This window comes from Ictidomys tridecemlineatus, chromosome 9 (assembly GCF_052094955.1).
Source record: "Ictidomys tridecemlineatus isolate mIctTri1 chromosome 9, mIctTri1.hap1, whole genome shotgun sequence".
NCBI classification, from domain to species: Eukaryota; Metazoa; Chordata; class Mammalia; order Rodentia; family Sciuridae; genus Ictidomys; species Ictidomys tridecemlineatus.
Window position 1 is genome coordinate 59,682,257 of NC_135485.1, and position 27,502 is coordinate 59,709,758.

Here is a 27,502-nt window from a genome sequence, read left to right on the forward strand (position 1 = left end):
AAAATGTTTTATAACTTAAAATTTTAATATCAATGTTTTCAACCATAGACTGTGGGAACTTTGTAAATTGTTTTTCTAGACCAGTTTTGTCATCCCATTCTTCTTAGTTGTCATTCTGTAATTTGGCTTCAATTAAACAAATCCTAGAATTTCTTCCACCTTCGAAGAAGGAAAAACGCATGCATTCTCTCCTGACCTGCTTTTGTACTCAGGAATGGCATTTCCAATTATTTCTCTTTTTTACAGCTTCCAACGGCTTTCTACAATCTCCCAGTGGGATTTTAATTTTCCCTCTTTGGATTCATTTTTTAAATAAAACTTGAAGAATTCTCTTTTTATTTTTTTATTATTTTTATTTGTTTTAATTAGTTACACATGACAATACAATAATCTTGACATATCATACATTTGAATCAGATGGAGTATAATTTCTCATTATTCTGAGTGTACAGGTTGCAGAATCACATTGGCTACATAGTCACATATATACATACAGCAATACTAGTGTCTACTTTATTCTGCTGTCCTTTCTATCTCTCCTTCCTCTCCCCTCCCCTCCCATCACTTCTCTTTACCCAATCTAATGTGACACACTTCTTCTCCCTCCCCCACATCATCAATCTGTATAACAATGAGGGTCTCCTCATGCAATTCCCTTTCTCCCTCCCTTTCCATCCCACCTCTGTTTCCTATTTAGTGGTAATCTTCTTCTCATGCTCTTCCTCCCTATTCATTTTGAGTCACCCTCATATATCAGAGAAGATATTCGGCCTCTGTTTTTTAGGGTTTGGCTGACTTCACTTAGCATAATCTGCTCTAATGCCATCCATTTCCCTGCAAATGTCATGATCTTGTTATTTTTTAGTGCTGAATAATATTGCATTGTGTATAAACTCTAATCTCTAGAGTATAGAAAGAACTCAAAAAGTTAAAACAAAAAAAATAAATAAAAAATAAATAACCCAATCAACAAATGGGCCAAGGACCTGAACAGACACTTCTCAGAAAAGGATATACAATCAATCAACAAATACATGAAAAAATGCTCACCATCTCTAGCAATCAGAGAAATGCAAATTAAAACTATTCTAAGATACCATCTCACTCCAGTAAGAATGGCAGCCATTATGAAGTCAAACAACAAGTGCTGGTGAGGATGGGTGGAAAAAGGTACACTCATACATTGCTAGTGGGACTGCTTGGTGCAGCCAATTTGGAAAGCAGTATGGAGATTCCTTGGAAAGCTGGGAATGGAACCACTATTTGACCCAGAATTCTCTTTTTAAAAGGTGTATTTCATACCTTACTCTCTCAAAAACTTTCAATAATTTCCATTTAGCTGCTAAATTGTTCCCAAATACAGGAAACATATCATTCTTGATTTAGCTCTGCCTGGAGGCGGAGTAACTTCAGGACAGAGTCCAATGCTGACCAATCCCAGCTATAATATTTTTCACTTACATAGCCCCTGGGTAAATCATTGACTTTTCTAAGCTGTGTTTCCTTTTCTACAAATGTTAATAAACTAACAGCTGTTAGAATTTCCTTGAAGATTAAAAAGAAAAAAAAGATGGTGTAATCAAGCACTTCAATGCCTGCTACCCAATAAATAGTAATTTTTATTATTTTCCACTCTATTCTTCAACATACAACTGCTCACAATTCCCTCGTTACAAATAGGACTTTGATTTTTAGCCTTTTGATTCATTTTGTTGTTCCAAATGCCGAAAATGTCATTCACCATATTATCTCCCCAAGCCTTTGGTTCTAAGTCTTATATGAGAGAGTGAATAAGCTTACCAGAAGGACTACTAAAATATCTGGGTTGAAAAATCTAGCTCTAAAACCAGTACAACCTTAATTAGGACACATCAAGCAAAGAAAACTATAGATTAATATCCTTGATGAACATAGATGCAAAAATCCATAATAAAATATTTGCTAATTGTATTCAACAACACACTAAGGAGATTGTACATCATGATCAAGTTGGTTTCACTCCAGGGATGCAAGGATGGTTCAACTTATACAAATCAATTAATGTAATTCATCACATAAATCATTGCACAATGATTTTCTCAACAGGACTCCTGAAACCCAGGAAATAATACTAAGAATTAGTAAACTGATGGTGTCAAATTAAAAAAGCTTCTGCACAGCAAAGGAAACAATTAAAAATGGGAAGAGAGAACTTACAGAATGGGAGACAATCTAAACAGATGATTTATGTCCAGAAATATACGAAGAACCCAACAAACTTAACACCATAATAATAATAATAATAATAATAATAATAATCCAATTAATAAATGGGTAAATGAACGTAACAGGTTCTTCTCAAACGAACAAATACAAATATATGAAAAATGTTCAAGATCTTTAGCCATTAGGGAAATGCAAATAAAAACTACATTTAGATTTCATCTCATTCCAGTTAGAATAGCAACCATCAGAAATACAAATAATAACAGCTTGGAAGTTGTGAGGCAGGAGGATTACAAGCTCAAATCCAACCTTAGCAACTTAGCCAGATCCTGTCTCAATTAAAAAAGGGGAGACGGGGGTGTTGCTGGAGATAATGCTCAGTGGTTAAGTGCCACTGGTTCAGTCCTTGGTATAAAAAAAAAAAATACAAGTAATAGTAAGTGCTGGTGAGGATGTAGTAGAAAAGGAATACTTTTGCACTGTTGGTGGAATTGTAAATTAGTACAATCACTATGAAGATCAATATGGAGTTTTCTCTAAAGACTAGGAATGGAACCACCATAAGACCCAGCTATACCATTCCTGGATATTTATTCAAATGAATTATATAGCAATACACGCATACTCATGTTTATAACAGCACAATTTACAATAACCGAATTATAAACCAGCCTAGGTGTCCATCAACAGATGAACGGATAAAGAGAATGTGACATACATACACAATGTAGTTTTATTCAGTTATAAAGAACAAAATCATATCATTTGCAGAAAAAAATTGGTGGAACATCATGTCGAGAGCAATAAACCAGACTCAGAAAGTCCATGGTCATATGTTTTTTCCTCATATATGGAAGCTAGAAAGAAAAAAGAGGGAAAAGGTATATTTGTGGAGTGGATCTAATGAAATTAAAAGAGACCAGTAGAGTACAGAGCCATAGAGGAGAGGATAGAAAAGGGAAGTACTGGGAAATGAAATTGACCAAATTGTTATTTGCATGTACAAATATGTCACAATGAATCTCACTATCATGTATAACTATAATGCATCAATAAGAATTAATTTAAAATTTCGATTCTGCCATTTACTTTCTGCTCGATTTTTCTTAATTTATGGTAATCTCTGTGTCACGATTTCCTCATAAAGAGAATAATAATAGGATCTATCTTATGGAGTTGCTGGAATACAGATTTAAATCAATTCAGGTGTAAAGCATTGAGAATATGCCTGACACAATGTAGATACTAGACAAATGTTACTGTTGTGGGTGTTAGATATCTGTCACCTTTTATCAGGAGATCAGGGGACTGTCCCATCTCTGGATCCACACTGCCTAGATCAAAATAAGCACTGCAATAAACTTGAAGACCCTAATGTACGAAAACCGGGGAAATGGGTTTCCACATGAGAATGGTGGGAGAGGCCAGTGGGAAAGCTTAGAGACCCGGTTGGGCCAAGGGCTGGAGCTCTGTGTGCAATGCGGAAGCCCCAGCGGCAGAGGGGTGCGGCTTCCTTTTCCCGGGCCTGGGGCCGCGATCAGGTGGAGTCCACAGGCGAGGAGTGGCCGGAGGAAGGGGTGCGGTCGCTGCCGGGAGCGCACGGAGCACCAGCGCGCTGGACGCACACCTTCGCCGGCGAGGATCTGGGGTCACTGGCGTCTCCTTCTGCTGCGCTTTTGGGGTAAGTTAAGCCGCGAGCCTCTCCCGCCGACCCTCTCGCCACTTGGGGCGGTAGATGCGCCTGACCCACTAACCCCCGCAAGCGGGGCAGCGCTGTGCTGGCGTGGGCGCGGGGTACCGACCCCCTCACTGGCGCGGGCCTGGAAGGGCCTTAGTGGACACAAAGCTCATTTCCTGCATTTCAGAATCTAGGAAACTGAAGTCCCTGGGAACAAAAGTGTGATTCCCTGGGAGGATCACCCAGCTAGGGTCCTGGCAGGGCTCCAGCTGATACCTAGCTGTCTTGGCCCCCTGGAAAATTCACTTTTCATTGCATCTAGCAGCGCAAGGGGATCCAGTTAGACGTCTCTGCCTCCCTGTTCCTGAAGGTCTTGGGAACCGGAAAAAAAAAAAAAAAAGCTGGGAGTTATAGTGGTCCTCAGTGTCCAGGTGGGCTGACTCAGAGGAACCCACCCATCCTGTGAGCATGTTCTTCTCTTCACATAGGCAATTTATTTTATTTTACTTAATTTTATTTTCTGAGGCCGATTAGGACATTGGGCGTTGGAAGTTGGAGAAGTTTGCTTTCTCCTGAAAAGACTCACCGTTTTCTTTGATTGCAACAGAATCCCGATTCATTAAACATGAATCATTCCCTTTGGCATGTGGGCACTTGATTGCAGATGACCAAATATAGGAAATTGTAGTTTCCACTGGGGTTGCGCGTTCTGGGGAGCTGGAGGCCCCTCTGGCTGCTGATAAGAAGTCACACAGATCAGGCTAACTTCTTTCCAAGGATTTATGTTCAACACAGATAACAGGTTTCGCCCTTTGAAAGAACTCAGTTACTACTTTTTTCATTGACATCTTAAATGTAACTAATGAAAACGTTATTCCGTGAAGATATTGCCACTGGTTTCATGAAGGCAGAATCTTCAGACAGAAAAGAGAATTTAAACTGTAAAGAAAACTAAATCCTTGTTTTCAGAGTTGTTTGGTTATGTGGAGAAATCTATTTAGAAATAAGGATCAAGGAAGAAGTAAAAGGAAATTATGTAACCACTGTAATGCTCTTCAGGAAGGACATGTTTTAAAATTCTATTGCTTAGGTCATTTGGCCTCCACAGTGGAGTAATTCTTCTTAAAAGGTAAATGATAGATCAGTAATACTTCTTAATTATTTATACATTACACTAGATCAACAAATACTGAGTGTCAATTTGGGCCAGGTACAGTCAGGCACCTTAGTAAGAAGTGGGTCATCACGTTCATACCTTTGAGTCTCTCTCCAGTTAGTAGAGTCTACTCACAAGCTGTGACTGTGGAACACTTTCATAACTCTCTGTGCCTCCTGCTTCTTTACATACAAAATGAAGGTGTTATTACTGATATCTAATGCACTACATTGTTATGAGGCTTGTATTAAGTCATTCATTCATTCAGTAAGTATTTTTTCAGTGCCTACTATGCTTTAGTGAACAGACATCCCTAGCCTTGTGGAATTGACCTCATAGTACTTTTTGCATGACCTGCCACATAGTGAGAACACAAGACCCCATTCAACATTATCATACATATCATCTCATTCAATGCTAGCAATAGCCCTCTCCTCTTCTTACAGATGAGGAAACTGAGGCTCAAAGAAATTGTATCAAAACTACAACTAATAACATCTTGTATCCATTATATACTACATAGGGAGAAATGTGGGTTAGACTCTAACTAGAGCCCCAACTGCTAGGCTACTGAGAGCCTGAGAAACCCAGGCCTAAATATTTCCAGGGATTCTTTTTGTGATTTCCTGTTGAACTTTGCTTTGGGGCTATAGTTGAATTTTTAGATTATTTTACTCCCAGGATGGGAGGGAGCAACTTGTGTTTCTAAATCAATCCTGGACACTTGCCAATGAATAAAGTCTACTTATAGAAAGTATGCTCTGGTTCCCAATGAAAGAACTGCCCCTTTCACCTCTGCACCTACCAGGGACTGGCCTGGGTTCCTCAAAGAGCAGATGTGTCTGTTTATAACAGGCATTAGGCTTGGAGGCTTGCAAAGGATGCATGAGGTTCCATAATGAAGCACAAGGAAGCTAACTGAAGCCATCTGGAATTTGTGTTGGTTTAGTGGGGAAGAGCAGTTTCCTGTGTTTTCTTTTTTCCTCCCTCCTTTTTTTCTTTTCTTTTTCTTCCCAGTCTGTCCTGATTAACAGAGAGCAGTAGACATAGTTCTAGTTGATTTCTTTGAGAAGGGATTTGTTGTGTTATGCAGGTTGGTCTCAAGCACCTGGGTCCAAGCCTTTCTTCTGCCTCAGTCTCCAGAGTAGTTGGGACTGCAGGTGCATTCCAGCACACCCAGCTCACACCCAGCTACTAGAATTTAAATAAGTAAAAAATAGGCTTTCTAGGAAGCGTGTCTGTAACCTCTCAAGTGTGGAGATTTCTTTCTCCTTTGTAGAGTCTTCAAAGATCTAGCACAGTGCCTCGGATATAGAAGGTGTCCAGTAATTATTTGTTTAGCAAATGGGATTACTCTTCCTGAGAAGGTTTTTTCTTTGAATGTTGACTTCTGTTTTCTAGATTAAAGATTAAGAGTTGGACTGAGATGATTGCATTCTGAATCACAGATTTATACAATTTAGTGATTTTTTTCTTTTAATAGATTAGTGTGATCTCAACTCAAGGAAAAGGATACCATGGCATCTATCTGGGTAAGTAAAATTCAAGCCTTCACAACACAGTAACTTATCCAAGTGAAATCAAAATACAGGAAGTCAAAATATTGAGAAAAATTGATAAAAATTCCACTTGAAAAAAAAGGCAAAAAAGCTAAAGGATATCTAAAACTAAAATATTATGATATTTTATAAAGTTACATGGTTAAAATAATTTGTGATGGCACCAAAGCAGAGAGGTAAAAAAATAGAATAAATTTACTATATATTTATTATATAAATTTATTTAATGTTACTTTTATTCATGTCAGTGAGAAAAATATGGCTTTTTCATTAAATAAAGTTAGCAAAATTTCTGTTTGGTGATAAAGTAAGTCTGTATTCCTTCTCCCTTTTTACAGTAAAATAAATATCAGATGAATAAAATATATAAATGAAGAAAATAAAATATGGGTAGATTTAAAAAATAATCTTGGAGTGGGGAAGGCATTTACAACCATGACCCCAAACCAAAAGCCTAAAAGAAAAATATTGATCTATTTACATATAAATTTATAGTGGTGACAGTAAACAACCTTGTTAGTAGAGTCAGAACACATCCTACGGGGAAAATATATTTTCAGCATATCAAACATAAGACTTATATCTTTGACACACAAGTAACTTGAATAAATCAATTTAAAAAAGGAACTTGATGGAAAAATTTCTAAGGGACACAACTAGGAAATGGAAAGTATTATAAATGTCCAACAAATACATTAAAAGATGTTGCACCTCACTGAGAAAGAAATGTAGATAACATAAGGAGAAAACATTTTCTATTTAAGGAATTAGTAAGGGTGAAAAAAAGCCATTACAACCTATATTGTAGACTGTGGGCAAGACAGATTTTTCTCACACTCTGCTCAGGGGAGAATGAATTTGGTACAGGTTTAGGTGGTATTTTGTCAATCAATAGCTATCCATGTTTAAATGCACATGTTCTTTTTTTAAGTTTTTTTTTTGTTTTTTGTTTTTTTTGTTTTTTTTTTTTTAGTTGTAGATGGACACAATATCTTTATTTGTTTTTATTTTTATTTGATGCCGGGGATTGAACCCAGTGCCTCAAGCGGGCTAGACAAGCGCTCTACCACTGAGCCACAACCTGGGCCTCTAAATGCACATGTTCTTTAACTCAGTAATTCCACTTCTAAGTTACAGATACACTTCTGAAGAAAGTGATACATTCTGAGACGTATCATATAGATAAACTTACATACGCTTGAAAAATGTATGAGCCTGAAGACATTCACTTGTGTTAGTGAAAATATTCAGGGCCTGGAGTTGTGGCTCAGCGGTAGAATGCTCGCCTAGCACATGCAGTGCCCTGAGTTCAATCTTCAGCACCACATAAAAATAAATGAATGGAATAAAGGTTTTGTGTCCAACTACAACTAAAAAAAATATTTTAAAAAATTAGCATAAATGGCCATTTGTTTGTATAAATTAGTAAATTGTAAAGTATGGCTTATAGCCATTTATATATGATCATTAAAAAGAAGGAGGAAAAGGCAGTCGGTTCTATGTGTATTATTTTACAAAATTGGAAAAGAATATATTAATTAAAAATAAATCAAATTACAGAATGGTGTGTATAGAGCAATTCTGTTTGAAAGAAAAGAAAAAGATCTAGATATAGACTATTACATGAATACTTTCTAGAAATGTGGGAGTTTGAGCAAGGATGCTTTTACTTTTCATAGTATCACCTTCTGTGCTCTTCAATTTGTTTCTTTAAACTGTGAACATATATTTTATCAGTAAGGGGTGGAAGAAGTTTAAAGTAAAGCATGAAAGCTAAGACCAGCCCTTCGCCTGGCATGGAGAGGAGGATGTGCTGATGCAAGGCTTCACTTGGCCCCACATTATTCTCATACCACTGAACAGGAAGCTAATCCTGCCTCTTTCCAGATCTGATATCTGTTGTTTTTATCGACTGCTAGCAGAATCAGATGAAAATAAAGCATCTCTCCAAAATGCTAGCCCTTGTGCATTAGTTAGTAGACACAGAGTTGGTTGGTCAGGCTCTCCAGCTGACACCTTTGAAGGGCTGGGAGAGACTCAGGTGAATATGAATGTATTAGTTTCCTGTTGCAGCCATAACAAGTTACCACAAATTTAGCAGTTTAAAGCAATATCTCATGGTTTTATATGTTAAAAGCTTGAAATGGGTCTCATGGCACTAAAATCAAGATATTGGCAAGGTGCATTCCACTCTGGAGATTTCGAGAAGAATCCTCCTCTCAGCTCACTTAAGTTCTTGCAGAGTTTGGTTCCTTACAGTTGTAGGTCTCTGCTAAGGTCTCTGCAGAGTCTGCCTGTAGCTCCTAGAGGCCTCTGCTCACTCTTTGCATTTGGCCTCTGTAGCTCAGCACCAGCTTTGGTACATTGAATCCTTCTGGCACCTGGAACCTCTTTGGCTTTATTTTCTGGGACATCGTTGTTCCTGTCTTCCTCTTCTTCCTTCAGCTCAAGACAGTTCTCTGCTTTTAAAGGTGCATCTGCTTTTAAGGGTGCAGATAATCCAGGATAATCTCCCTATTTAAAGATATGGAACCTTAATCACATCTGCAAAGCCCCTTTTGTCAAGTGACTGAACCCATTCACCATGTCCAGTGATTCCTGTGTGTATATTTTAAGAGAGGGACATTGTTGTGATTACCATAGGGGTTGGGAGTCTGGCTGCATTAGGAAATGGGAGCATTTGGTTTCAAGCAGAGAGCAGGCCAGTAAGGGGAAGCTATGTGGAGACACGAGGGAAGTGAAGAAAGAGGCCCTAGCAAGAGGGACTTATACTGCCTCCTTTTTTCTTTTTAACTTTTCTTCTTTTTCCAAATTAAAGAATTAATATTTGAGTGAGATCTCAGAGAACAGAGATTAAGAACCCAACTGCTCCAGAAAACAACATGGAAACTCCTCAAAAAATTAAATATAAAACTGTTCAAATATAATTGAACAATCCCACTTCTGGGTATATATCCAAAAGAATGAGAGCAGAGTCTTGAGATATTTGTATACCATGCTCATTACAGTGCTTCACTATAGCCAATGTCAACTGACAGATGAACAGTGCTATGCACACAGAATGGAGTATCATGTAACCTTCATAAGGAGGGAAATCTTGTCACATGGTAAGATGGATGAGCCTCAAGCACGATACGTTAAGTGAAATAAACCAGTAATAAAAACACAAATATTGTGTGATTCCATTTATACAAGACATCTAAAGTACACAAATTCTTAGAATCAGAAAGCAGGCTGGTGGTTGTCAGGGGTAAAGAGGAAAAGGGGGAATTGTGTTAGTCTCTATAGAGTTTCAATTCTGCAAGATAAAAACATTTTGGTAATCTTTTGAAAACAGTGCGAATATTCTGATCATTGTTCAACTACGCACTTGAAAATGGTAAATTCAGATTTACAACTGTCACTGCTCTTACCACAAAGTTCTGTTCTGGAGCAAGGGCTTACTGCCTGATGCACACAGAAGTCACTGCTATGGCTCAGGATTTGGCAAAACAAAAAAAGTTTATGTTGCAGTCAACTGGCAAGGAGGTCAGGAGCTAAACAGGGGTTCAAATCTGCCGCAGCGTAGGGGAGTTTACAGGAAGAAGAGGGGAGAAGCTGCTTGTTGATTGGGTGGCGAGAAAGGAGCGTTGTAAGGATCACTCACACGCACATAGTCAGTCCTCACGCCTCTTCTTGGTAGATCTGGTGTTTCTTTTCCTGGGGGGAACTATGTTCTGTGCAGGAGCTTTTAGGCTTGTGACATCAAAAGGTCACTGACTGGAGAAGCTGGCTTCTTCTGCACATGTCCATCCAAAACTTCCTTAAGTGGATTCTGCAGGCTTTTCCTGAAAGACAACTTAAGCACTTTGTTATTCAAAGAATTTATGTTCAAGTGTGTCCAGGCTCAGTTGATTTCAGCAGATCTAGGAGTACTGTAATGCTACCGTTGTTTTACATACACAAACAATCTCTGTTACATCAGTATTTCCTTTGTTTTGAAGTTTTAAATATCTCTGTTCAGTCCTGTGTTCTACTCCTTTACCCTTGATGAAAGGGTCTGATATTTTATTGGTCTCTACTCCTTGAACTCAGGGTTCTTTGTCATTAGGTCCCTAGCAAGCACTCAGAAAGCTCACAAATTAGAATATCTCAGGGCGTGACTTTTTATTAAGATACAAAAGCAATATATTTTTTCCTATGCGTGCTCCCTATAATGCTTTCTCTGAGCTCTTTCCTCATTGGTCAATTCCTAACTTGCTTTTTAAAATGTAATTCCTATTTTGTTTAAACTCTCAATTTAGAATTTTTATATGCTATTAGAATGTTTCCAGATGAACCCATAATCAATGTCAACAACATGAATTGTTATTAACATTCTAACTTGTTATACATCCTTTTATCCCTGTTCTAAACTCCAGTTTACAAAAGGAGGAAAGGGAACATAGAGCCTCTCTGGAACCAAGGGATAAAAATATAATTTTATATAAATACAGTGCTTATGAACTGTGTCTTGAAGTTCATCCAAAGCATAGATAAATAATTAAAGCAGCAAGTACCTAGCGCAATAGGCTCTAGTGGGAGCAAAATAAAGATAGCTCCCCACAATCTCAATTTTACCTTTTATGGAGCCATACTTGATTAAAAAGCAAATGACCTAGTTTTTTGCCTCAGTTTTCTCATCTATAAATGGGCATAATAGTCGTGCCTACATCATCCAGTGCTTATAAGAATTAAACCATTTCCTATAAAATACATTAACAGTGCCTGCAATGGAGTAGACATTCAACAAATTTTAGTTGTTTTCATTATCATTTTAATATATCAATTTTATTCTAAAAATCATATTCTCTGCTAATTAATAATTATTATTATTTATTATTTACTTAATAATTCTCTAAACTGTCTTAATAAAAAAGCCTCTGCCTATTTTCCAATTTGATTTTATTTCAAATTAATATCATTTCTTCCTCATTGGAATGGTTCTCTGAAAGAGATGGCTTGTTCTCAAATAGATTCTTTCTGACTACTTCTAATTTTAGTATTTTATGGTATCTTAAATATATGTGTCTTTAAAGACATACAGTGCTCTGTTTCCAGTCCAATTCTAACACTTCCTGAAGTTAGCATCTGATTCCTTAGGTTTAGGAGCTCTGACCTCCATGAGGTAGCTCTCACTTTAGATGTCAATCACACCTTGGGTAACACTCAAACTTCTGACTGACTGGCTAGCCATAAATTTGGGTGTTTCCATGATCCCCTGAAATTCATAATTCACTAGTCTGACTCAGAGTTCTCATTGAAAACATGTGCTCATGATTGTAGATTTCTTATAAGGGATACACACAGGGCAAGATCTGGAACAATCCTGGCCATAGAGCTTCCATGCTCTTCCCCGTGAAGTCAGGGGATGTCACCTTCCCCGCACAACAGCGTTTTCACCAGTCAGGAAGCTCCCCTGGGCTCAGTGTCCAGGATCTTAATCAGGGCTCCACTATGTAAGCATGTTTGATTAAACTATTTATCACTTTACCCAGCTCAGCCCTCCTTTCTTCTCCAAGATTGGTCTGATCCCAAACTCCAACCCTATAATCACATGTTTGGTCTCTCAGGTGACCAGCTCTCATCCTGGGTCTATCTAAGGGCCCGATGGGTGTCACCTCAGTAGCATAGAAAAACCACTCACATTACTAGAAAATTACAAGGGTTTTGAACCTCTTTGCCACAAACCAGGCAAATATAATATTATATAAGTTAATTATTATTGTTTTATATCATTATGTATTATAAGTTATCATAATTAGCTTTAAGTATTCTATTTTATTAATTACTATTAACATAATATTTCTTATTATACTGTACATATGTGACTCACATTAAAGCACAGTTTCCAAAACATCATATTTCTTTATTTTTTTATTAAAATTATATCAAGACTGAAGACACTGGTTATCTTAATACTGATCAGAAGCTTTATTTGTTAGTTATATCTGTAATGATGAGGATAAATGGGAAGTGAACTTATGTTTTATAATAAATAAAGACAGAATCATTCAAAAACATGGCATTCATGTAGACAAAACAAATAAGGATCTTCATGGTATAAAAGTTGAGGAAGGCTGATGGACAGTAGAAAGTTGCAAACACGAAAATGGAACCCAGAAGGATGTGTTCATGGTGAGAGTCCAGCCTCCCTCCCCACCTGACCCTTCCTTTCTTTTCTGGGAAAAACATTGATGTGGTTGAACACATAAGGACACAGTGGTCTCACTTCCAGGGTTAACTCAGTGGTGGGGCTCTCAGGAAGGGTGTAGTATACTAAGATGAAAGAATTTGGGAAGGTTATACCTTTCAAATTCTGTCCCTTAGATGCCACCAGCTTTGGACATTTGCATGCTATTGCTCGTGGGTTCAAGGAGTTTTGAGAGCCCTGTTCAACTGCATATTTCTGGACCTCTCACTACACCTTTCTTTCCTGGTGGGCTTGCTCTTCATGACCATGCAGATTTAAAACAAATGTGAGGAGAACACTTGTGTGCCCACGTGGAGCCAGCTGGATTCCTCCTCTGGCCCAGCTCCCATCCACCACCTGGAAGAGCTGGCTTTGATGCTATTTTCTTTGAAATGGACTTTTCTTATCCCGGGCAGAACAGGTCTTTTTCCTGGTTAGGTACTTTTCAACATGATTGCAATTTCCTCTCTGCGTTTTAAACCACATTCCCTGAGGCTTCTTTAGGTAAATATTGGCACAGAGACTGATGGCCCTCTGGAGGAAGTCAATGAAAAACAGGTTAGACCTGGGTTCCACATCTGAACAGTAAAGCTTTGTTTCAGGATGAAGCCTGGAAAGAAATACTCTAAAATCTGAGGGAGGAGAGTGAGGCTCCCTAGGAATGAATGGAATGAACAGGAAGGAGCTGTTCTTTGCCACTCCCTGATCTGAGTCCTGCTATGAAGGAGGGAGGGTCCCTCTTCCATATTTAATCATGATGAAACTATAAATTCTGAATCTAATGAGTACCCAGGAATAAATCCGGTAAATCAGGCTAAGAGGAAAAGAAAAAGTTTTAAATTGGAGAGGAAGGAATGTGAAAAGGAGAAGGTATGATTTGATTCTCTTGAAAGTATATTGTTTGGTGGATACAAAGCTGTTAGTATTTTAGAGTACTGCATCATAGAATTAATACACAGGCCTTACATGATTGAAAGAGAATAAATCAAAAGGGCAGAAAATTCTCAAGTCTTTCTGGTCCTCCCTTATCAGATCTTGGCTCCTTTTGTTTTACTCTGTGTTTGATTAAATTTATTGCACAGGTTCTAGAGGCATGTTTAAATAGGAGTAGTGACAGCTCCATGTGAACAGGGATTAGAAAAGGTGAAACCAGGCACAGTGGCACATATCTGTAATCCCAGAAACTCGGGAGGCTGAGGCAGGAGGATCGCAAGTTCAAGGCCAGTGTCAACAACTCAGTAAAGCCTTAAGCAGCTTAGTGAGACCTTGACTCAAAAACTTAATTTTTTTTTTAAAAAAAGGACTAAGGATATATAGTTATAGTCAGTGGTAAAGCTCCTTTGGGTTAAATTCCCGGTATGTATAAAAATAAATAAAAATGCATCTGTAAGATTTTGACATGTGACATGGAGCTCTGAAAATCTGGTTGTGTCATTTGAGAATTGTCAAAAGAAGCAAGATCTAGAAAAGAAAATATGTTTTATTCACTTATTCATTCAACCAATTTTTACTAAACATCTCCTATGTGCTAGAGACTAGGCTCTGGTGATACAGTGGAGAAAGAAATTTAAAAACCATGTAACTTACATTTTATTAGGGAAAGAAGAAATCACCAAAGAAATGTATGTTATAGCAAATCAGTTTTAAGTGTTCTGGGGGAAAACAAAGATGGACAGGTAGATGAGCAGGAGCAAGGGAGTGAGCACCCCTGCAAGTGCTGGTGTAAACAGCAGGTGTCAAGCTCTGAGGCAGACTGGTGAGGTGTATTCGAGAGTTGCCAGAAAATCCTCAAGAAGTGAGAGAAGGGGGCAAGATTAGCGTGAGATTTGGGGAGATGTTGCCATTCTCTTTCATGATGCTTTAGGATCCTCCAAGGGCCAGAAAGAACTCCAGTAGTCTTCTTGTGAACTGTTCAAGGAATTTCCTTGTCTGGATTTACTTTATATTAGGAAGAACTTTTAAATCTGGGCCAATATGTTAGGATGTTCATTTCCAAAACAAATTTATAAATAACCCATAAAATCATGCATTTTTTTTTGCCATCATGCTGTGTAAACAGCAGTGACTCTAGCTGTTTATGCAAAAAAAATATTTCTTTCCAGAACATTACAAACAGTAGCTGTCCCTGATCTTGTCCCCTCAGGGGTAGACTCCTTTCCCTGTAGGAGTGAGGTGGTGGTTAGAGAGTGGATTTCATCACTGCAGTCCCCAAATCCTGTAATGTAATGCTATGGTCTGAATGTTGAAATCCTGACTTCCAGGCTGATGGTATTGGGATATGGGAGGTAAGTAGGGCATGAGAGTGTTATGCTAGAATTCGAGACCCCCAAAAGACCACCAGAGACCAAGATTGATGTAAGCAGCAAAGAGGTGTTTATTGCGAGCTAGCTCGGTCCTCTGTGCCTGCGTGCGCGCGCACACACACACACACACACACACACACACACACACACACACACATACAGCATGGTGACCGCACAGCACGGTGAGGTGACCGAGAGACCCCAAGCCCAGGGTTTGCAGCAGTTTTATACACTCTTTGGGGAAGGCAGGGACTTCACATACATCATAGCATCTCTTAGCAAATCATCACACACCAAGGGAAAATCATAAAACAACTCTAAAACTTGATTAGCACATTCACTGGCGGGAACAAGTTGGGTAAGAGTGATTGGTTACTACAAGAGGGGGATTCATCTGAACTGATTGGTTTAAGCCAAGAGGGGAGTACGTGCTGAACTACAGGGTTTCCCAACATGTTTTCAACCACCATACCACCATAAACTACTGGAAGGTCATCTGGCATCCCAGGTATTTCCCGGTCTCATGCTGATTGGTGGCTGCTAGGAAGTTGCTATGAGTCCATACCTAGCCTGACTGAGTCAGAAACACCAGGCCCAGCAGATCTCTCCAGTTATTTGTAGATAAACAACTCAGCAGGGTGGGTACAGGCCTAGGAGTGCTCTGTGGGTCTTTCGAAGGACAAAGGTCAGCCCCTCTCCTTGGACAGGCTTTGCTCTGTGGTAGAGGTTGGCTTTTCAAGAGCAGAGCCCTTGTGAATGGGATTATAAAGGACACCCAGAAAAGCTGGTTAGTTCCTTCTACCATGTGAGGACATAGCAAGCAGGCACCATCCATGAATTAGAAACTGGGTCCTGACCAGACACCAAATCTGCTGGTGCCTTGATTTGAATTTTCTAGCCTCTAGAACTATGAGGAATACATATCTGTTGTTTACAAGCCGTTCCGTCTATGGTATTTTATTTTAGCAGCCTGGATTAAGACAGCCAGCCTCTGTCCTCCAGCCAAGGACCATTTAGGATATGGATGATGCCAGGTTGCCGTTTCTGTGAGCCAAAATCCCTGCGTCTTCCACAGTTAGGTTATAGGTCTCCTGGACGGAGGCGTCTTCTCCAGAAGATGAAGTTAGATCTACACAGAGCTGAGGATATGACCAGAATAGCCACGTTAGTCTCAACTCTCTATGGCCTTTGGCTACAAGGAGAATTTGGTCAAGAATTCTTAATTAAAATTAAATATGAAATTTTAATTTTGAAACAAAAGTTTAATCCTTAGATGCTGGTGCTGGATGACTCAAAAGAAGATAACTATAAAACATAAGCTGCTTCAAACAAATAGTGAAAATTATTCTGAGAAAGATTTTTATATTGATGAAGTCCTTCTGGGGCACCTGATGTTTTAAGCTCTACCCAGAAAGTTGGGACTGCTGCATTTGCCACCCCACCCTGAGTGCTTGGAGAGACAGGGAGGGGAATGAAGTAGAGTCACTGAACACCTTGGTACACTAGGCACCACCAGCTTTAGAACATCTCCCAAGTCTCCCAAGACTTGGTTTGATTTCTGTATCATTGATGTTATTGAAAGAAACCACTTCATCAGGCAGCCAATTATCTAGTGTAGACCTTGGAGAAATTCCACACTTAGGGATGTCATTATCTTGAATCTATTCTCTCAACAGTTGTTTTTAAGCCTCTATCTGGAGGCTAAGGACTGGACTAGAATCTGTTTTATGTGGTGGTGGTGAAACCAAATGTCTATGCCCTCTGGAACTTTGTTTTAGAGGAGGTAGAGACAGAAATGAACACAGAGAAATGACTGAATGCTGTGTGCCTTAAAGGGGAAATGGCTGCCAAGATGAAGAAGAAAGGAGAGGACCATTCGGATCAAGTGCCCAGGAAGGTGTGTCAGAGAGGATGACCTTTACAGAGAGGACTGGGAGAGAAAGGCCTTCCATGTAGAGTGGGAGGCATGAACAAAGGCCCTGAGGTAGGAAAGAGCTCACTGTGTACCAGCTGAAGTTTCAGAGAACTCAAGTGTGAAGGATGAAGGAGAGAGAGGCTCCAGATGAGGGCAACCAAAGAGTTTGGACCAACGGCTCATGGCTGTATGGACTGGAGCAAGGAGTTTGGACTTGATTCAGGCCCAGAGAAGGTTGTTAAGTAAGGGAATGACTAATCTGAACTCTGTCTTTAACAGATCTTCAGCTGCTGTGTGGGGACAGTTGGAGGTGAGCAATAGAGAGAAGTGAGAAGGAGACTACTGCGGATGGCCAGGAGTACAGAGACACCAGGGACAAAGAGGCCGGGGAGGAGTGCAGGCGAGATTCCCTTTTGAGATTGTCTCTACAGGACTTGCTGATGGGCTGGACTTGGGGAGAAAGGGAGATGAAGGAACCGAAGGAGAAGCCAGGTCTGAGAAGCCAGGTCTCTGATGGTACCGTGTACAGGAATGAGGATGGTTGAGGAAGCAGAGCAAATTGCAAATGAACAATAAGACTGGAGTCAGATTGCCTGGATTCAAATCCTGCTGTGCCACAAACTAGCTCTGTGTCTCTGGGCAAGTTTCTTTACCCCTCTGTGTCTCTGTGTTCTCCCTGGCAAAATAGGGAAATCAATGGTACCTACCTCACAAAGTGACTTTGAGGATTAAATGAACGGGTAGATGCAAAGTACAGTGAGTACTGTCAGTGCCCCCTGTGGGAGGAAGTAATGATAAGTAAGATACCAACTGACACATGGAGCTGACAGTGAATATGTAAAACCAGAGTCAAGATTTGAAGTCTGGGCTGGAGCTATTACAAATGGAGTTGTCAGCATACAGAGGACAGAGTGGAAGAAATAACCACCAGCAGAATTTAAAAGGAATTTTGTACTTTAGAAAAGCCTGCTTGACAGTGCACACTGGCGTGGTAGGAAGAAACACAGGAGGTGAGACCCAGGAGCCTAAAGAAGGCAGGGACCAGGCAGCTGAATGGAGGGACACGGGCTTCTGAGGGGTCACAACTTCTTCCTCTCATAATCCTTGCTTCATGGAAAATGCATCTCAAACTGCTTGTTTGTCCCTGTCTTCTGCTTTCTGAGCCACATTCCGCTCCAGCCCACACCCTCCTCTGTTATCACATTCCAATGCTCTTGCTCCAGAGATGCTCCTGATGAAATCACTGTATTTGTAAAAGAAAAGCTGGAGTGTATGAATATTTCTCGCTTGAGTGAGCACAGAACTGATTGCAAACATCTCCTTCAGACCTCTAGTCACAGGGCAAACAAGCCATGAGGTCAACTTCTATCAGGCCTCCCTGATGGCTGCCCCTCCCTCCTGCTGACCGAAGCACCTGCTGCTGCTCTTTACTGCCCTCTGGGTGGCAGGGGTGGTAGGAGCAGTTTGCCCCTCACACTCCCTTGGTCCAGTGAGTGGTGCTGGTACGTGGGAAAAGGAAATGCCCCTGGTGTGTGTCCTGGTGGAACAGAATTGTTACCAGTCCTTTTCTCTGGTATTTTATGTGCTCTGTTAGCATTCTAGGGTTTCTGTGATGAAGTACCACAGACTGGTGGCTTCAAACAATAGAAAAATATTGTCTCATACTTCTGGAAGCTGGAAGTCCAAAATCAAGGTGTCAGCAGGGCCATCTTCCTTCCAAAACTTGCAGGAAGGGCCTTCTCACCTCTTGCTAGCTTCCAATGGTTTGCTGGTGCAGGGGAGTAAAAATAACCTCCATATATTCATAGCTGGAACTGACCCCTGTTCCAAAACCCAGATTAACAAGAGAAAAGCAAAGGAGCTTATTAACATGCATGTTTTGTCTATACATGAGAGACTCCTGGAGAGTGAATAGTTCCCAAAGATGTGCCTTTGATTTTCAGCTTCTATCGCATCTTCAAAGCATATGTAGCATTTACAAAGAGTAAATTTTTAGAGAAATGATAAGATGAAGGAAAAGGAAAGACTGCGAGTTTCTATAAGCAGCAATTTGAGGAGAAGGCAAATAACTGGCTGGTAATAGTTTGGAAAACTTGCTAATATAAATCCTCTGGTACCTCCAAGTTCCAGGCTGACCAGGGTCTCAAGCTGTTCTTTAACTTTTGTTCTCTGTGGTGAGAGCTTTTGTCTGTGTCAATCCATGTCCTGGTTTAGGCAACAGAGGGAGGGCAGAAGGCTGTACTGTGCTCTTTTCTTCTGAATTGTCCTCAGCTCAAAACCCTTCATGTTTTGGGGAAGCATATTCTGTCTTTCACATGGGCAAACTTTGGGCTCCTTGGAGCTGCAGAAGGCTAGCCTCTACCTTCATTGTCTTATCACATTCTCCCTGCATATTGGTCCATATGGGACTATCTTCTTATAAGGTCATCAGTCATATTGGATTAGGGGCCCACCCTACTGCAAAAAGACCTCATCTCAACAAATTACATCGGCAATAACCTTGTAGCCACATAAGGTCCCATTCTGTGGTGCTGTTGGTTAGGACTTCACCATATCTCTCTTAGGAGGAAGCAGTTCAGCTCATACCACCTTCCTCACTTGACTGTATTTCATTTTGAGGTGTCTTACAGTAAATTTTCTTTGGTTTTGAAGACAACTTCTTGCTTGAAGAATTGAACAAGAACTCTTATATTTTCCAAGTTTTGATTGCTTTATTTTTGTCATCTATTCCACCTTGTATCATAAAATTTCACGACCCAACAGTACCCTGACATTGAGCAGAGAGTGGTCATTTCTCCCTGGCTCTTTGAGAACTCTGGAGTCCTGTAGTTTTATCAGAGACTTTGATTTGAAGCCGTAATTTTTGAATCTGGCCTTTATAGAGTTTTATAAAGTGGGGGTGATATGGTTTTTGCCTCACCTTCAAAATGTACCTTGCAGTTGCTGCTATTCTTGCTCTGGAGCATTTGGTTGTAAATATATTTTATGTCAACAGAGTTGGCACCTTCCATTTTTCTCTTTTATTCATTCTTCTGAATATAAATGTCTAACTTTTTGCAAACCTAGTACACATGGCATGAAGAAATGATACAACAATGTTTTGCAAGTCAAGGACAGATTGACCTCTTAGCAAAAGGCACTTCCCCAGGGCCAGTTTGAACACATCGATGGCTTTATGCCATCATGTCCTGTGGCTGACCTCCAACAGATAGTTTTAGAAGATCAGGGAAAGTTATATTGGTAAGAAGAAGGTGGTTCATATGAGATGCAGTCTGCTCTAGCAAAGGCTATTGGGACAGACCACTTACTGACTGTGAACTTGGACAAGTTTCTTAAGCATCAGTTTCATCATCTGTGAATAGGATTTATTGTATCTACTTTATGTTTATTGTGGGGATTGTATGAGCTAATACAAAAAATGTGCTTAGCCCAGTTTTTGGCACAGAGTGAGTATCAGCAATTGTTCTTACTATAAAGACATCCTGCTGGGTGTGGTAGTGAAGACCTGTAATCCCTGCTACTGAAAAGGCTAAGGCAGGAGGATCAGAAGTTTAAGGCCAAGCCTCAGCATTTTAAAGAGAGAGACTCCGTCTCAAAATAAAAAATAAAAGGGCTGGGGATATCTCTCAGTGGTAGAGCACCCCTGGATTCAATCCCAAGTGCAAAAAACAAAACCAAAAACCCCTCCTATTTTTCTCCCACTTTTCGAAGCCGCTCCTTCCTTTAATTTATTTTTCATCTGGCTTGAGGTCATTTTCCTTTTACGGACATCTGAAGACCAAGTTTGAGAAAAGGAAAGCAATAAAATGTGTTTAAGAGATGTGGATGGAAATCTGATCAAACCTAATTTTTTAAAATTGCTTTTTCTAAGTATTCCCATGATGTCCTACACTAGTACTGACACTGTTGGAGTACTAGGGTTACTTTAAAGAATCTCAGCTTCCTATTGAGTAGGAATTTAAATGGCAAGGCCTTAACTTACAAAGAAGCAGGAAATGCAAACAGCTCTGTTTGGCTGTAAAAATGCCAACATTCCTGAAACAATGAGCTCATCATCAAATTCCTCCTCTTCCACACCCATAAAAGAATCCCCCTTGTTTGCTCAGTTAGTTTTGCTTTGGCTTTCTGGGCAGCTGACAATGAAATCAAGCAGTGGTTCTTAAAGGGCATTAGAATCATCTGGAGGGAGTGTAAAAACAGACTCAGTCCTACTCCGTGGCTGATTCAGTAACAATGAGGTAGTGCCTGAGAGTTTGTGCTTCTTATAAATTCCAGGTGGTTCTGATGGGAATGACCAGGAACCCTACTTTGAGAACCACTAAGATGGCCCTCCACTGCCTCCTCCCCTCCCAGGCAAGGTGATGTGGTGTAGAGCACAGGGCATTTTAGTTATAAGGAGGTGGGTTTAAATTCTGGGGCTATCCCTATTAGCAGAATTCTGTTCAGCACATCATCGCTTCAAGATGATTTCTTCTATTTTAATAAAATCTACCTCATTAAGGTCACTGTAAAAGTTAAATCAGATGTTGTAAAGCACTTCATTCATTGTCTGGCAGGTATTAGAATAAAAATTCCCATTCATTTCTTCTATGGTAACTTTTTTTGCAAGTCATAAACATTTCTGGATCATATGAGCAACCAAGTCTACCAAATGAACACTGTAGTGCTGTTGATTGAGAGAACTGAAACAGTTTTAAATAATTCATTAGAATTCTACTTCCCAGTTCCCCTGGCCTTCACTGGGTGGGTACAACTCAGTGGTCGAGCATTTGCCTATTATAGATGAGGCTCTTGGTTTGATTCCTCACACCAAAAAGTAAATAAGTAATAAAATCCCAATTCTCCTTTTCAAGTTGGGGTATGTGTGTGTAGATTTTTTTTTCTTTTAACCAGACTAGTTTTTTTTCCCCCATTTAATTCTCACTATATAGAAAGTTGCATAATAGATTAGGAATTTCATCCTCCTCTAAATTTGCACATTGTAATTTTAACATATTTTGATGCGTGGGTGGTAGAGGGAAGTGAAAAGGTCATGGCTAGAATGCAAACCCTGAGTTTTCAGAATTCATAAACAATTAGGATCTAAACACAATTTTGTCTTCTTGTAAGCAACCATGTAAATATCCATGAGGCACAGAATCAGGGGAGCTTCTTAAACATTTAGTCCTTGTCACCCTATCTCTCAAACTATGATTCACTATATCTAGGGACTAGGTCACATGCATTTTAAAGTATCACACCAGTGTAGAGACTGTATTTCAAAAAAACACCAGGAATAGATAGAATAGTCTAGAAGGCATTCAGATTCAGATTCTATTTCTTAACTGGCTGTGTGGACTTGAGCAAATTCTCCAATCTTCTTACATGTTGGTGCCATATATATGAAATGGCTCACTCTTATGTACCAGCGCCTCCTGTATGATAGGCAGATGCTCTACCACTGAGCTACACCCACCCAGTGCAGGCCGTGGGAACTGGGAAGTAGAATTCTAGTGGATTATTTAAAACTGTTTCAGTTATCTCAATAAATAGTACTACAGTGTTCACTTGGTAGATTTGGTTGCCCAGATGATCCAGAAATGTTTATATGACTCGCAAAAAAATCTTACCATAGAAGAAATGAATGGGGTTTTTAAATTTAATACATGCCAGGCAGTTAACATATAAAGGACCTAGGACCGTGCTGGGCGTGACACATGCCAATGCTCAAATGGTGGTTCTTCTAAAATGCCAGATGTGTAAGGGGAACGGATAGGAGAAACACAGACATTCATAGGTGGATAGAAATGAATGAAGCCAGTGGATGATGCAAATCTATAAGCTATTCATTAAACCTTGGGGAAAGAATTCTCCGAAGAGAATCCATTAAAGTGACTGATTTCTTACAAGTGCCTTCAGATCTGGCACAAACACAACTGGCTTCTCACTTGTTATAATTATTATTTTCTTAGATTCAAACTCCTTATTTTGGGGTGCCTTAAGATTAAACAGTGTTTGACTGTGATGAAGCAAATTATTCAGTCTGTTCTTTTGAATCAATAGACTATCATTTTTTTACCATGCCAGAACATTAATTTTCCATTCACTTTAATGTGACAAGATAATGTCCTTTCATGAAAATATTAAACACTTCAGAAGAGTGTAAATGAAGCTATATTAATACAAGACATCAGAGCCAATATTAGTAACAGGATAGGAAAATGCTCTTTAAAAAGAAAATGTAATTACTATAAAGATAGGTTTATAAAGATAGGTTTTTATTCTAAGAGTTAGTATATACCATGTTAGAAGTACATGTTCACTTTGATTTTTTTTCTCAATATCTTTGTGGCTGTCCTTCTTTTGTCTTTTAAGCAGTTTTAGAATATTTTATTCTTTGAGTAGTACGTCTTTCCCGGCTTACTGACATGTTTCTAATTTATGTGCTTAAAATTGTTCGTGTGGTATTTTTTATTTCTATGCTATTCCTGAAGATCTATGATGTCAATGGAGCTTTTAGAAGGGAATTTATCAGCCACAATTGCACATCCATTAAACAAAGCTTAAGTACAGACAATCCTAATAGGGTTTTCATTTATGGATCCTTTAGTGTAGGATTCCCCAAGGACAATGGTCAACATTAATTAAAACGTCTTGAAGTCTGTAAACCACAATTACTTCTGGGTGAGATGCAGTGAAGAGCTTTGAATTATCCCTTGAAAACAAAGAGGATGTAAGAAATTTCAGCTTTCTTGTTGTTTTTATGCAAATGCCACTTTAAAGCAAATATTCTTCAGAGTCACCAAGACTGACACAACATTGCTCTAGAGAAGCAATTTTTATATTTGTAATTTGTTACACAAGAGAAAAAGAGAGACCTCCTGTTGCATGTGCTAGGAATCATATTGCCTATATGTCTAGGGAGGGGAGACTTTCTTATGCCACTCTTGAAAATGGTAGGAAGGTGTGCAAGTTTTGGGTCTGTTACATGTGTCCTGTATGCATATGAGAGTAATAAGAATAAAATGTTATTTTTTTATTGTTGGTTGTTCAAAACATTACATAGTTCTTGACATATCATATTTCACACTTTGATTCAAGTGGGTTATTAGCTCCCATTTTTACCCTGTATACAGATTGCAGAATCACATCGGTTAAACATCCACTGATTTACATATTGCCATACTAGTGTCTGTTGTATTCTGCTGCCTTTTCTATCCTCTACTATCCCCCCTTCCCTCCCCTCCCCTCCCGTCTTCTCTCTCTACCCCATCTATAGTAATTCATTTCCCCCCCTTGTTTTTTTTTCCTTTCCCATCACTTCCTCTTGTATGTAATTCTGTGTAACCCTGAGGGTCTCCTTCCATTTCCATGCAATTTTCCTTCTCTCTCCCTTTCCCTCCCATCTCTCATCCCTGTTTAATGTTAATCTTCTTCTCATGCTCTTCCTCCCTACTCTGTTCTTAGTTACTCTCCTTATATCAAAGAAGACATTTGACATTTGTTTTTTAGGGATTGGCTAGCTTCACTTAGCATAATCTGCTCTAATGCCATCCATTTCCCTCCAAATTCTATGATTTTGTCATTTTTTAATGCAGAGTAATACATCATTGTGTATAAATGCCACATTTTTTTTTATCCATTCGTCTATTGAAGGGCATCTAGATTGGTTCCACAGTCTTGCTATTGTGAATTGTGCTGCTATGAACATCGATGTAGCAGTGTCCCTGTAGCATGCTCTTTTTAGGTCTTTAGGGAATAGACCGAGAAGGGGAATAGCTGGGTCAAATGGTGGTTCCATTCCCAGCTTTCCAAGAAATCTCCATACTGTTTTCCAAATTGGCTGCACCAATTTGCAGTCCCACCAGCAATGTGCAAGTGTACCCTTTTCCCCACATCCTCACCAGCACTTGTTGTTGTTTGACTTCCTAATGGCTGCCAATCTTACTGGAGTGAGATGGTATGTTAGGGTGGTTTTGATTTGCATTTCTCTGACTGCTAGAGATGGTGAGCATCTTTCCATGTACTTGTTGATTGATTATATGTCCTCCTCTGAGAAGTGTCTGTTCAGGTCCTTGGCCCATTTGTTGATTGGGTTATTTGTTAACTTATTGTCTAATTTTTTGAGTTCTTTATATACTCTGGATATTAGGGCTCTATCTGAAGTGTGAGGAGTAAAGATTTGTTCCCAGGATGTAGGCTCCCTATTTACCTCTCTTATTGTTTCTTTTGCTGAGAAAAAAACTTTTTAGTTTGAGTAAGTCCCATTGGTTGATTCTAGTTATTAACTCTTGTGCTATGGGTGTCCTATTGAGGAATTTGGAGCCCGACCCCACAGTATGTAGATCGTAGCCAACTTTTTCTTCTATCAGACGCCATGTCTCTGATTTGATATCAAGCTCCTTGATCCATTTTGAGTTAACTTTTGTGCATGGTGAGAGAAAGGGATTCAGTTTCATTTTGTTGCATATGGATTTCCAGTTTTCCCAGCACCATTTGTTGAAGATGCTATCCTTCCTCCATTGCGTGCTTTCAGCCCCTTTATCAAATATAAGATAGTTGTAGTTTTGTGGATTGGTTTCTGTGTCCTTTGTTCTATACCATTGGTCCACCCGCCTGTTTTGGTACCAGTACCATGCTGTTTTTGTTACTATTGCTCTGTAGTATAGTTTGAAGTCTTGTATCGCTATACCGCCTGATTCACACTTCCTGCTTAGAGTTCTTTTTGCTATTCTGGGTCTTTTATTTTTCCATATGAATTTCATGATTGCTTTATCTATTTCTACAAGAAATGCTGTTGGGATTTTGATTGGCATTGCATTAAATCTATAGAGGACTTTTAGTAATATTGCCATTTTGATGATGTTGGTTCTGCCTATCCATGAACAGGGTATATTTTTCCATCTTCTAAGATCTTCTTCTATTTCTCTTTTTAGGGTTCTGTAGTTTTCATTGTATAAGTATTTCACCTCTTTTGTTAGGTTGATTCCCAAGTATTTTATTTTATTTTTTTGAGGATATTGTGAATGGAGTGGTTGTCTTCATTTCCATTTCAGAGGATTTGTCGCTGATATACAGGAATGCCTTTGATTTATGCGTGTTGATTTTGTATCCTGCCACTTTGCTGAATTCATTTATTAGCTCTAATAGTTTCTTTGTAGACCCTTTTGGGTCTACTAGGTATAGAATCATGTCATTGCAAATAGTGATAATTTAAGTTCTTCTTTTCCTATTTTTATGCCTTTAATTTCTTTCATCTGTCTAATTGCTCTGGCCAGTGTTTCCAGAACTATGTTGAACAGAAGTGGTGAGAGAGGGCATCCCTGTCTTGTTCCAGATTTTAGAGGGAATGCCTTCAATTTTTCTCCGTTCAGAATGATGCTAGCCTGAGGCTTAGCATAGATAGCTTTTACAATATTGAGGTATGTTCCTGTTATCCCTAGTTTTTCTAGAGTTTTGAACATGAAGGGATGCTGTACTCTGTCGAATGCTTTTTCTGCATCTATCGAGATGATCATACGGTTTTTGTCTTTAAGTCTATTGATGTGGTGAATAACATTTATTGATTTCCGTATATTAAACCAGCCTTGCATCCCAGGAATGAATCCTACTTGATCATGGTGCACAATTGTTTTGATATGTTTTTGTATCTGATTCGCCAGAATTTTATTGAGGATTTTTGCATCTAGATTCATTAGAGATATTGGTCTGTCTGTAGTTTTCTTTCTTAGACGTGTCTTTGTCTGGTTTAGGAATCAGGGTGATGTTGGCCTCGTAGAATGAATTTGGAAGAGCTCCCTCTTTCTCTATTTCCTGGAATAGCTTGAAAAGTATTGGTATTAGTTCTTCTATAAAGGTTTTGTAAAACTCTGCTGTATACCCATCCGGTCCTGGGCTTTTCTTAGTTGGTAGTCTTTTGATGGCTTCTTCTATTTCCTTGATTGATATTGGTCTGTTTAGGTTGTCTATATCCTCCTGACTCAATCTGGGTAGATCATATGACTTAAGAAATTTATCGGTGCCTTCACTATCTTCTATTTTATTGGAGTATAAGGATTCAAAATAATTTCTAATTATCTTCTGTATTTCTGAAGTGTCTGTTGTGATATTGCCTTTTTCATCCCATATGCTAGTAATTTGAGTTCTGTCTCTTCTTCTCTTCATTAGCATGGCTAAGGGTCTATCAATCTTATTTATTTTTTCAAAGAGCCAACTTTTAGTTTTGTCAATTTTTTCAATTGTTTCTTTTGTTTCGATTTCATTAATTTCAGCTCTGATTTTAATTGTTTCTTTCTTTCTACTTCTTTTGCTGTTGTTTTGCTCTTCTTTTTCTAGGATTTTGAGATGAAGTGTGAGATCATTTATTTGTTGGTTTTTTCTTTTTTTAAGGAATGAACTCCAGGCAATGAATTTTCCTCTTAGAACTGCTTTCATTGTGTCCCATAGATTCCGATATGTTGTGTCTGTGTTTTCATTAAACTCTTAAGAAATTTTTA

At 39.1% G+C, this 27,502-nt stretch overlaps 1 protein-coding gene across 1 annotated transcript in view; it reads left to right on the forward strand.

Annotated features, from left to right (window-relative positions):
* Positions 1–3,695: 3,695 nt before the first annotated feature.
* Anxa3 (annexin A3) overlaps positions 3,696–27,502 on the forward strand; it is a 64,529-nt gene continuing 40,722 nt past the window's right edge. Inside the window, exons 1-2 of the mRNA XM_005337274.5 lie at positions 3,696–3,886; positions 6,523–6,571. Of these exons, the coding sequence (XP_005337331.1) occupies positions 6,557–6,571 (15 nt within the window). The 5' untranslated portion in view covers positions 3,696–3,886; positions 6,523–6,556. The remainder of the gene's footprint in view (positions 3,887–6,522; positions 6,572–27,502) is intronic.